Source organism: Mytilus edulis, chromosome 13 (assembly GCF_963676685.1).
Source record: "Mytilus edulis chromosome 13, xbMytEdul2.2, whole genome shotgun sequence".
Classification (NCBI taxonomy): domain Eukaryota; kingdom Metazoa; phylum Mollusca; class Bivalvia; order Mytilida; family Mytilidae; genus Mytilus; species Mytilus edulis.
This window is the reverse complement of record NC_092356.1, coordinates 67,511,797-67,525,425: the sequence shown is the minus strand read 5'-3', so window position 1 is coordinate 67,525,425 and position 13,629 is coordinate 67,511,797. Positions and strand designations below refer to the sequence as shown.

Below are 13,629 nucleotides of genomic sequence, written 5' to 3'. Positions count from 1 at the left end.
AAGCGTGCTTAACAAATATGGCTGATGAAGGAAATGCTCATAGTCAGCAGCAACCGATGACGCCGCGGAAGTTGAACAGATCACTGACATTAAAAATAAATCTGACATTGCAACCAAAATATCATACGGTACTACGAGATAAATAAACTCTGCTACCTGAGTGAATTTTAATTCTACGTCGTATGTCTGCCAAGTAACGAATGTGACCCGTTCCAGATTAAAACTGTTTTGTCAAGTGTGAATTTGCAAAGCTATATGAAGCGTGGCATTTATACCTCCAAGATTTATAATATAGGAAGATGTGGTGTGAGTGCCAATGAGACAACTCACCATCCAAATAACAATTTTAAAAGTAAACCATTATAGGCCAATGTACGGCCTCAAACACAGAGCCTTGACTCACACCGAACACCAAGCTATAAAGGGCCCCAAAATTACTAGTGTAAAACCATTCAAACGGGAAAACCAACGGTCTACTCTATATAAAAAACGAGAAACGAGAAACACGTATAACTTACATAAGCAAACTACAACTACTGTACATCAGATTCCTGACTTAGAAAAGGTGCAAACATTCATGTATTTATTAGATATGATGTTTTTGGTAAAGTACAGTTGGATATAGTATTATTTCTTATCGTTTTAAATTTTGTAATTTCGTTACATTTCACATATGTCTTTTTTTCAGAAGGGTAAGGTTATCTCCATTTTCCATGGATAAAGTATTGTTCTACTCAAATAATAATGACGTCGTCACATCATTAATCTAAAATAGCCAATTTTAAATTGGGTGTTTCCTCGCCATAAAACCATGTTTTGCCAACCAACGTCATATACCAAGTCAGGAAGTTGTCCGTTTCTACGCATGTTGCGTTTGTTTTGTTGCAGTTCAATGTGTATGTTTTTCCACTTATACTTGATTTGTTTTACTCGGTTTTTATTTGTAACCTGGATTTGTTTTTCTCTTCTTCGATTTATGACTTTCGAACAGCGGTACACTTCTAATGTATTTAGAAGCAAATATACTATCAATGTTCTGGACTGATTGTATCTGCCATGAACTCTTAATACTGATTGCTAGTATCTTACAAATTAAAAATGATATATAAGAATTGGTAAATTTTGGGGAAACTCTGAATTTTGAATATCTATTAATTACTAATCAAAACTTACCAAACGAACTTATTAATGTTGTCCTGTAAAAAATCCAAATAAAAGCTGCCAATGGTATTCTAGCACGGAGCAGCATTTCAGGCAAATTGTGTAAATATGCAATACATGAATTAGATGATAAAAATATATTGTAACGCTACAAAAAAGTGTTGATTAAAATAAATTTAAGATTATTCTTTAAAAATGTAGCCTGCAGGTTAAGTTTTTATGTTTTACTAGTTTTAGTGTCTATAATTAGAAACTCTATAGAGCAACAACTTTGAGTAAGTACTCACTCTGTATTTCATTAATGATCTTCTTTTCATCATGGCAGAGGGGTATGTTGTTCTTATACCAGAACAAAGATTTACAAACCAATTACAAGTATTATATGGAACAGAGAAACATATGAAACTATTTTGAACAAAATTAAGATTGGATTAAAAGGACATTCTTCGGATTATTATCACATGCAAAGGTAGATGCATTTTTTCTAATGAGCTATAACTTAAAAAACTAAAAAAAGTACATGATCACATATGAAAACTTCTAATAACATTTATTATAAATACGAAGATGTGGTATGATTGCCAATGAGACAACTCTCATAAGTTGCCTTATAGGCCTATTGAATATGAAGGAAATATTTGCCACTGGAAATTTAGCATGCACCAATTCATTGACAAAACATTGAGACTTTTTGTTTTTCTTTCTTTTTTTCTGCTACTAAATTATTCTTTTAATCTAATTGTATAAGGCCACTATTGAAAAGTTACAAATTAACAAATTTATATACTTTGAAATTGCAGATTTGATGTGTTACACTGTGGTGATGTAGAAAAATTGATTAAAAAGCGACAGTCATTGACAGATCCTATCCTATTTTATGCATATACAGAGGAAATATACAGCATTATAATGAGAGCACATTTGAACACTGGACATGGTGAAAGAGATAAAATGTTAAAAGAGGTCAACAAGAAGTACGCGAATGTGACATGGCATGCTCTGAATTTGTTTAAAGAAACGTGCGAAGAATGTCAACTCAAAAAAAGGAAAATTGCTAGTAAAGGTCTAGTTGTTAAGCCGTTGATAAGTAAGGACTTTAACAGTAGAGCTCAGATTGATCTAGTAGACATGCAGTCTATGAGAGATGGTGGTTTCAGATTAAAGTTTCTTTGTGTGATGGTCCAGGTTACACAAAATGTGGCTGTAGTGCTAGTGGTAAGACTAGATGTAACACTAAACGTTGTCTTTGCAAAATGTCAGGACAAATGTGTAACAGTCACTGTCATCCAAACACAAGGGGTACAATCAAAATCACGTGATGGATATACACACACCGGAAGTTACAGTCGAACTCGCCGCTTGAAAGGTTAGTAGTTGCATTTTCTTGTTTATATCAATTAAATTTTGATTAATAAGTTGGCACACCGAATGTCGGATAGTATGTAGTTTTAAAATACACAATTGTTTTTGCTAGAAAGCGTGCAGATATTGCAAACACTTCGACGGTGAAATTTTGGAACTGTGTCGAAGTGTTCGCATTAACTGCACGCTTTCCAGCAAGGATAATTGTGTATTTCAAAACTAGATAGTATCCTACATTCGGTGCACTACCTTATTTATTAAATTTTATTGATATAAACAAGTAAATACGACTACTTACCTTTCAAGCGGTCTGTTCGACTGTTACTTCCGGTGTGTGTATATCCATCACGTGATTTTGATTGTACCCCTTGAAACATTACATATAGAAATGTAAATAATTTAATTACAATTATAAAACTTTTACTGTTCAAATTTCATGCAATATTTAATGATAGAATAAAATTATCTATTGGATATTTCTAGTCGTTAAATTTTGATTACATTCCATTCAGTTTTAGTCTTTTAGGCATTTTGAAAAATGCCTTACAATTTTTTTATAAAATGCCTGAAAAAATTAGTCAATTTGTAAAATGCCTGAATCATCCAGGCATTTTAGAAAATGCCTAAAAATTTCAGTCATTTTACAAAATGCTTATTTTAATTTAAATTTAGAAAATGCCTGTAACATATATATAGCGTACATTGTAGAGCTGTTATTACAATTCTCGAAGAGAATACGGCTGCATTTTATAGAACTACAAACAATGACTTCCTTGTTTGCGATATTAATGTAATGCAACATTTTATTTTGAATGAAAGGATAAAACTTAAATCTGATCAACACTCAAATCCCTATAACTATTCCTAATGAAAGTAATCTTCATAGAAACAATATAATACAACAATGAATTAAGTGTAAAAGGTTGCCAATTCAAGGCCGTAATAAGGTCTTTAAACATCAATACACGGAAAGCAAAACCCAATATGTATATTTGTTATATACATTTAAACATATGGTTCTACAATTAATCTGTTGATACTAGAATTTATTCATTTAACTACCTCATGTTTTGCCCTGATTAAAGAACCTAAAAATAAGTAAATTTCAACATGAAATGAAACTAATTAGTTTCCGCATATTGTTGAAGATCTCTCAGTCTTCTCAAGTCCTTATTTGTGTTAGTTGTTCAAACAATCTCGCCTCGGAAAAGACAATAGAACCTGTTCGTATACCGCTTTGCAGTGTCAACATATAAGGAATACAGTTGATTAGGTAATTTGTTGATATATCTTTAAACAACTATGGCGAGTGTTTCCATTGCCCAGGGAAGAGGATTTATTTAATATTTTGCTTGCTTTGATAACCAGCTGGATAATGTATTGATCTACATTGTCATATAAAAACGTTCAACAGTTATATATCAAATTATATTCATTGAATTAAAGAGAGACAAAACTCGGAAAATGCTTCAATGTAATATTAAAATTTCGTTTCCGTATGACATTGCTAGGCTTTGGCTTATGCCCAATACAAAATGACAATGCACGTGTGTTAGATTTCACGTAATTGTCATTAATATAAGTGTTTATGAATTAATTGATGATAGATTAACATTGTCCCTAAGGGAGTTTAATGTATCTGAAAGGATATTCGTTTATACCATCAAATTATAAAATGCCAATGTAGTTAACTGTTATTCAAGCAAAATTATCTTACAAAGAATATGAATCAAGACATTAACTGTCTTAAGCATTGATGAAAATGAAACAATCGAATGAATACTTTATACTAAAAGTTAAATCAGTCGTGCATAGGAGCAAATATAGATTTCTTTTTGATAAGAAATGCATAGAATCTAAAGAACAAAATGTATGTTGCACGACAGTGCTATATAAAATATTAGGAAATATTCAATACATTTACAAAATTTTCCCTGAATATTTTAGTAATTAAGCAAGTATTAAATAAATCTGAAGAATTGTCATTGTGTCCTGTAAATGCAATCTTAAACATGTTACATTTGTATATGTAAGATGATTTTAACGTGAAAGTATATCTCTACGGTGTAGCCATATTAACTTTAACTTGAAGATAATACTATTCGAATGATTTTTATCAATGATTTTGTCTCACATTTTTTGTCAGGATTAAAAAAAAATAGTGATTCACTAGCAAAAAAGCATAAAATGTGGATTAAGTTTGATAAAGGTAAATGAAAAATATCCAGTTTTCCAATATGTCATAACCAAAGACGTTAACAATTTGTTAAAGATTATAATTACATTGTTTGACTCCATTATAATCTTAATTGATAAGGATTCCCAATCTTCCCAGTGACAGTAGGTGGTTCTGTCCGGCCCCTCTAGCTTCTTCCGGCTATAATCGCTTATCTCTACGAAATCGCCGATAGTGCATCCGCTACTGTGTTTGACGTGGTATTTAACACCAATCAATCATATAATAATTACTTGTAGTCCAGTTTAAGGAGATTTTACAGGAACCACTCATAGATATGTAGCAATAGATGGATCATTTGCATATTTCATCCTCTTAAGAGGCCTGTCACCAAAATGCATTGTCTTTTGACCTGATCAACTAATAGATGTAAGAAGGCGTGATATGACTGAATAAACTCATCATAGATACCAAGATTAAATTGTATATTTACACCAGACGCCAGTTTCGTCTACAAAGGACTGACCAGTGACGCTCGAATCTAAAAAAGTTAAAAATTCCAAATAAATTACGAAGTTGAAGAGCATTAAGGACAATTCTCCATCTCACAATTTGTAAAAGATAACCATTTTAAGTCAAAATACGGCTTTTAACAGAGGAGCCATGGCTCACACAGAACAGTAAGATATGAAGGGCCCAACAAATGACAAGTATAACAACATTTAAACCGGAGTACCAACGGTCTAATCTATATAAAACCGAAAAATGATCAACACTTATGAACCACATCAAAAAACAGCAACCACTGAACAACATGTTTCTGCATGAGAACAAATACCTGGTCACGTTCATTCTAGGTTTTTGATATATGTATTTCTCTTTGTGGTCATATGATGAGTTTACACTACTGTCCTATGTTAGAGTAGGGTTGGGATCCGGCTAATAACCCCGTTACATTCTGTATATATGTGCCTGTCAGAAGTCAGAAGCATGTTATCCAATGGTTGTTATTGGTTACATACTTGTTGTCGTTATTTTTTTTTGTACCTCAGTGTGGTCTTTAATTTTCACGTTTGATTTATTGGAATAGCTGTATGGGCTTGGCTTATTATTGAAGGCCATACAGTGACATATGACTGTTAATATCTGTTATGGTGTTTCTTGTGGAGAGTTGTCTCATTGGCAATCTACCATATCTTCTTTTTTTAATGTTAAGGACAGGTGCAAATAAATGCAGCGGGTTTAAATGTTTTATGTACAATAGGTACCAACCTTCGCCCTTACCTTAAACAATCGTGTATCATCACAGTATATAATGACACACTATCAAATATCAATTAAACTGACTTATCTCAATCAAAAGACTTATTAACAAAACAAGAGAACATACACTGAACGAATCTATGATACAATGTAAATACAATAGTTATCAAAGGTACCAGGATTATAATTTAGTACGCCAGACGCGCGTTTCGTCTACATAAGACTCATCAGTGACGCTCATATCAAAATATTTATTACGCCAAACAAGTAAAAAGTTGAAGAGCATTGAGGATCCAAAATTCCAAAAAGTTGTGCCAAATACGGCTAAGGTAATCTATGCCTGGGATAAGAAAATCCTTAGTTTTCGAAAAATTCAAAGTTTTGTTAACAGGAAATTTGTAAAAATGACCTCATTATTGATATTCATGTCAACACCGAAGTGTTGACTACTGGGCTGGTGATACCCTCGGGGACGAAACGTCCACCAGCAGTGGCATCGACCCAGTGGTGTAAATAGTTATCAAAGGTACCAGGATTATAATTTAGTACGCCAGACGCGCGTTTCGTCTACATAAGACTCATCAGTGACGCTCATATCAAAATATTTATTACGCCAAACAAATAAAAAGTTGAAGAGCATTGAGGATCCAAAATTCCAAAAAGTTGTGCCAAATACGGCTAAGGTAATCTATGCCTGGGATAAGAAAAGCCTTAGTTTTCGAAAAATTCAAAGTTTTGTAAACAGGAAATTTGTAAAAATGACCACATTATTGATATTCATGTCAACACCGAAGTGTTGACTACTGGGCTGGTGATACCCTCGGAGACGAAACGTCCACCAGCAGTGGCATCGACCCAGTGGTGTAAATAGTTATCAAAGGTACCAGGATTATAATTTAGTACGCCAGACGCGCGTTTCGTCTACATAAGACTCATCAGTGACGCTCATATCAAAATATTTATTACGCCAAACAAGTAAAAAGTTGAAGAGCATTGAGGATCCAAAATTCCAAAAAGTTGTGCCAAATACGGCTAAGGTAATCTATGCCTGGGATAAGAAAATCCTTACAAAATCAATCAAATAACGGTTATTAAGTTTATATGCTTAAGTACAGTGTGAGTTAAACAGTTATGCTAAGTAAATGATATTTGGTGTTTCGTAAGTGGATACGAAATATAACATCTCATTGACGAAAACATAAAAATTGAGAATGGAAATTGGGAATGTGTCAAAGCGACAACAACCCGACATAGAACAGACAACAGCCGAAGTCCACTAATGGGTCTTCAATATAGCGAGAAACCCCCGGACTAGTTGGTTAACACCTTAGTCATGGTCTTTTGACAATGCATTTTTTACCTTAGTTCGCTTATTTAAACACATGGAACCTGGAATCTATGAACACTTGTGGAAAACAGCTAAAAAATAAAAGGTGACTTAGGTCCAACATAACGAAAATGAGAATAAGACAACCGCATACATCATCGTACACATGTTTGCATATTTATGATATGGTGAAAGAAGTTTCCCGCTCGATTTACGTTCTCATATTCCTTCATAGATATAGGAAGATGTGGTGTTAGTGCCAATGAGACAACTCTCCATTCAAATAACAATTGTTAAAAGTAAACCATTATAGGTCAATGTAAGGCCTTTAATACGGAGCCTTGGCTCACACCGAGCAAAAAGTAAAAAGGGGCCCAAAATTACAAGTGTAAAACCATTCAAACAGGAAGCATACATGTGTACATAAATACCATGTGAATATAAACAACAATACGACAACATTCCATCGTCAAAAATAATCAAAACATATTTAGGTGGAGATCAGTTAAACAGTACCAATCAATAGAAAAATAAAAAAGAACGGACAGTTATGGAAAGAAATAATAACATATATTTGTAAATGTGAAATATTATATCGTTCAATTTATTTTAGTAGTAGTTTTAACCTTTATTTCATAGAGCCATGCTTTAATTGCGGCTACTCTGTAAAAGGGCGACATCAATTAGAGAAGCCAATATTGTTCAGACATGTATTGTATAACAACAAAAGAGACGTCTATTAGAGGGATTTATGATTGGTCTTAGATTTGGACGTCGACTTAAGGAATGAATGTCGATTAGAACCCGGAAACCAGTCTAGGCGACAACATAAATGTCGATTATGAATCTTTAAATGCCCTGTACCAAGTCAGGGAAATGGCTATTGTTATATTGTAGTTCGTTTCTGTGTGTGTTTCGTTTTAATGTTGTTTTTCTGTTTTGTCGTAATTCTCTTATATTTGATGTGTGTCCCTCAGTTTTAGTGTGTGACTCGGATTTGGGTTTTTTCTCTATCGATTTATGAATTTCAAACAGCGGCATACTACTGTTGCCTTTATTTATAGACCAGATATATATCTGATAGACTATAAACAATTCGTGAGTTATTGATATTAACAACGTTTCATGAAACTCATCATAGATACCAGGACTAAATTTTGTACATACAAAAGACTCATCAGTACATTTTAAAGCTAAACAAGTACAAAGTGAAAGAGGATTGAGGATCTTGCCGCGCGTGTCGTCTACAAAAGACGATGAAAGGTGAGTTTGAAATCAAAACCGTTTCTTTTTTCATTTGCTGTGATCACCATATGTCGGTTTGATATTCACTGAAATATTATGCCAATAGCTTTGTAGTTGAGATTGTCCTGTTTGATATTCACTGAAATCTTATGTTTATAGCTTTGTAGTTGAGTTTGTGCTGATATTAAAAAACATTGTATAAAAAGTGTACAATCATTGAAAATATGTCCAAGTTTGAAAGATTCTCTCTTTATATTGATATTCTAACCCACATGTGTATATACTGGACATTTTAAGTAAACCTGACGCGCTAAAGAGCCTGTGTCGCTCACCTTATGTCTATGTGCATAATAAACATGGCGGGGCTGGCTCATTGTACACACTTTTAAACTAGATACCCTAATGATGATTGTGGAAAAGTTTGGTTAAATTTGTCTAAGTCGTTTCAGAGGAGAAGATTTTTGTCAAAAGATTATCAAAATTTATGAAAAATTGTACAAAAATTCACTATAAAGGCCAATAACTCTATAAGAGGTCAACTCACCATTTTGGTCATATAAAAAAGAAGATGTGGTATGATTGCCAATGAGACAACTATCCACAAAAGACCAAAATGACAGGGACATTCAAAACGATAGGTCACCTTACGGCCTTCATGTTGACTTATCTGTAGATCTGGCTTTGCTGAACGTTATTGCTGTTAACAGTTTATCTCTATCTATAATAACATTCACGATAATAACCAAAAAACGGCAAAATTTCCTTGAAATAACCAATTCAGGGGCAGCAACCCATCAACGGATTGTCCCAATCATCTGACAATTTGAGAGCAGATAGATCTTGTCCTGATTTGATTTTATTATGTATGATTTCCTTTAAATGCTTTAGTTTTAGAGATATAAGCCAAAATCTACATTTAACCCTTATTTTCCCTATTTAGCCGTGGCGGCCATCTTAGATGGTTGACCGCGTTTCCGGACATATTTTGTAAACTATATTCCTCTATGATGAATGTGGCCAAGTTTAATTAAATTTGGCCCAGTATTTCAGAGAAGAAGATTTTTGTAAAAGTTACCGACGACGGACGACAGACGCCAAGTGATAAGGAAAGCTGACTTGGGCCTTTGGGTCAGATGAGCTAAATAAAGTGGATTCCTCACATAAACACAGCATAACAGAACCATGCATCGTATGTCGCTCGACTTGATCGACGCACAAAAGTGACGTCACAAGTAAATTTCTAAACATTTAAAAAAAAACAGACCCAATAAAATCAAGAAAAACTGTTTTATTTAAACGTTTATAAACTCTTTAAAGATTCCAGAATTCAAATTTTTATTTATGTGAGACGCGCGTTTTTGTATACAAAATTTCTTCAGTGACGCTCAAATCAAAACAAGTTCAAAAAGGTATGTCATTGTAAACTTTTCACAACTCAAAATATTATATAAATAAAATATATAAGTCTGTTATAAAAAAAAACGAACATGAACCATGTTTTTCAGATTGTTATCAAGAACGTCTATTAAATTTGACGACAATGTAGCTGTGACTGTCAAAGAATACAAACAGGGCTGTAACAAGACAAATGAAGACGACTCCTACACATCCTATGAATTTAGCCGATACACGATCATCTGGAGCTGATGTCTTGGAACGACACATCTGCGATGTATTGTATTTGTTTATACTCAGTTCTTTCTTCATTAAGTCTAATTCTGGTTCCAGTAATTCTGTTAATTGATCAAGAGTGAGATTCATTCTTCGCAAGAAATTCCATTTGCCTTTCCCGACCTTAGAACAGGGACATATGCATTCAATCATCATGTTTGTAGTTGTCACCCGTGATTGAGCATGGGTTGTTTGTTTTGCTGTTGTCAATGTAGATTCTTTCCGTGTTTTCATATCTGTAGTTTGCACTGTAGATTGTTCAGGTGTTGTCATCTCTGTAGTTTTCTTTGCAGATTGTCCAGGTGTTGTCATCTCTGTAGTGTTCACTGTAGATTGTCCAGGTGTTGTCATCTCTGTAATTTTCACTGTAGATTGTTCAGGTGTTTTCATCTCTGTTGTTTGCACTGTAGATTGTTCAGGTGTTGTCATCTCTGTAGTTTTCACTGTAGATTGTCCAGGTGTTGTCATCTCTGTAATTTTCACTGTAGATTGTTCAGGTGTTTTCATCTCTGTTGTTTGCACTGTAGATTGTTCAGGTGTTGTCATCTCTGTAGTTTTCTTTGTAGATTGTTCCGGTGTTGTCATCTCTGTAGTTTTCACTGTAGATTGTTCAGGTGTTGTCATCTCTGTAGTTTTCACTATAGATTGTTCAGGTGTTGTCATCTCTGTAATTTTCAGTGTAGATTGTCCAGGTGTTGTCATCTCTGTAGTTTGCACTGTAAATTGTTCAGGTGTTGTCATCTCTGTAGTGTTCACTGTAGATTGTTCAGGTGTTGTCATCTCTGTATTTTTTACTGTAGATTGTTCAGGTGTTGTCGTCTCTGTAATTTTCACTGTAGATTGTCCAGGTGTTGTCATCTCTGTAGTTTGCACTGTAAATTGTTCAGGTGTTGTCATCTCTGTAGTGTTCACTGTAGATTGTTCAGGTGTTGTCATCTCTGTATTTTTTACTGTAGATTGTTCAGGTGTTGTCGTCTCTGTAATTTTCACTGTAGATTGTTCAGGTGTTGTCATCTCTGTAGTTTGCACTGTAGATTGTTCAGGTGTTGTCATCTCTGTAGTTTTCTTTGTAGATTGTCCAGTTGTTGTCGTCTCTGTAGTGTTCACTGTAGATTGACCAGGTGTTGCCATCTCTGTAATTTTCACTGTAGATTGTTCAGGTGTTGCCATCTCTGTAGTTTTCTTTGCAGATTGTTCAGGTGTTGCCTTCTCTGTAATTTTCACTGTAGATTGTTCAGGTGTTGCCATCTCTGTAATTTTCACTGTAGATTGTTCAGGTGTTGCCATCTCTGTAATTTTCACTGTAGATTGTTCAGGTGTTGCCATCTCTGTAATTTTCACTGTATATTGTTCATGTGTTGTCATCTCTGTAATTTTTACTGTAGATTGTTCGGGTGTTGTCATTTTGGTTGTTGAGGGCACTGTTGAAATGACTATGAAAATATAAATATAACAAATTACAAAATAAACCAAGAACATCTGTACAAATTTTTCAAATGAATTATTTTGGCTTAATTCCTGTTGCTGGCTTAGATTGATGTCTATTTATCACTCAATGTATGATAAAAAAAAGTTGGAGACACTGTACAACAAAATAAAAAAATATATAAGGAACACAACACTTTTACAAAGAATGAATAATAAACGTCCGAGGTACTTTTTCTTTTGCAAATATTTTATACCCTTAGGAGGTATAAGTACTTAAACAAGAGTTCCAAATATTAAAATCATCCCTTCGTAAATTTTACGGACTCCATCACGAGTTGGTTGATCGTTATGGAATAACCGTTTCACAAATAATATTGGATATGTTCCTTACGTCGTAACTACAATACCCTTTCCTTTCATGAATGTGACCTACCGAATTAGACTATTTACCGGATTTGTTATAACATTTTCAACAGGACGGGTGCCACAGGTGGAGCAGCATCAGCTTACCTTTCCGGAGCACCTCATATAACCCCTAGTTTTTGGTGGGGTTCGTGCTGCTCATTCTTTAGTGCTCTATGTTGTGCCATGTGTACTATTGTTTGTTTGTTTGTCTTTTTTTCATTTTTCGCGATGGCGTTGTTAGTTTATTTTCGATTCCTGAGTTTGAATGTCACTCTGGTATCTTTCGTCCCTCTTTCATACTGCCCACCGGTAATTGCAATGTATGAAAGTAAATGCATAGTTTGGATAAACGAAGAGAAATAATTCTGAATAGGAAATTCCCTTATCCAACCATATATTGCTTACTGATATTTATTATAGTTGAATCCGAAATCTATATTGACATTATGTATCATTACGCATCAACATTTCATTGATTATTGCTGACAATTGGTTTAAATGAATGATATCACATCCAACGTATGTGATAAAACACCCATTATAGATACCAGGATCAAAATAATGTAGCACAGATGGGCTTTCGTCTGAATGAAAATTAAGAAAATGTCTGTTCGATAACATAGTGTGCGACAGTTAAGTTGAAAACATATAAATCTTGATTATAATTGTGTTGTTGAAACCCCCCTCCCCCCAAAAAAAAACATGTTGCAAACTACATTTGAATTTTAATTCTCTTCATATATTTTGGGTTATAATTAGAGAAAGGATAAGTACCAGAAACACATTAAAAAAAGTTACATTCATAAACAGAACTTCGCCAGAATCCACCACATTTTTGCGACGAATCCCCTTGACATGCGTAATTACATTCACTTTCATTTGTCTTTTGGTACACATCTGAACCGCCCAAAGAATCGCCACAAAAACACTCATAGGAATTCTGTAAAAAAATCAACAATTTGACAAATTATGAAATATGATATAAATGTTTATAATATAAAATTGCCAACTACAGACACAGGGTCGATGATATAAGTGATCATAAGCTAAACACACTAAACTTGTGACTCACACCAACCACTGAAAATTAGTAGCTTAAATTTACACAGATATACAAAGAATGCGGCGAGGTTAAACCTATAAGTGACATGACAGTGGATTAACAGCAACACCAAACAACAAACTGATCCCTTTGAGATTTAACTGCTTCACATTTTACGGCAATCGGCTCATAAACATGTTACATTTGGAGCAGGATGTGCTTATCCTTCCGGAGCACATGAGATCACCCCTATTTTTATTAATGGGATTCGGGTTGCTTATTCTTTAGTTTTCTATATTGTGTGTGCTATTGTTTTCTGTTTGTCTTTTTCATTTGTGGCCATGGCTTTGACAGTTTTTTTTCGATTTATGAGTTTGACTGTCTCTTTTGTATCTTTCGTCCCTCTTTTATGAAGCTAAGGTCTTCGTCGTAGCCGTACGCATCTGGTAATGAAAGTTTGGTACCGTTAATGAAATTGTTACCACTATAAGCCTGGTACCTTTGATAACTATTTTAGGCTTAACATTTTTGGATTTTTAAATATTTTGG

The 13,629-nt window shown here is 34.0% G+C and overlaps 1 protein-coding gene across 1 annotated transcript; it reads right to left on the bottom strand.

The window, feature by feature from the left end:
• Positions 1-10,024: 10,024 nt before the first annotated feature.
• Positions 10,025-12,962, bottom strand: LOC139501689 (proteoglycan 4-like). Its single transcript, XM_071290837.1, has 2 exons — positions 12,837-12,962; positions 10,025-11,638 (listed from the first exon to the last, which is right to left on the bottom strand). The coding sequence occupies exon 2, from the start codon at positions 11,607-11,609 to the stop codon at positions 10,047-10,049; it is 1,563 nt and encodes a 520-aa protein (XP_071146938.1). The 5' UTR covers positions 11,610-11,638; positions 12,837-12,962; the 3' UTR covers positions 10,025-10,046.
• Positions 12,963-13,629: the final 667 nt, after the last annotated feature.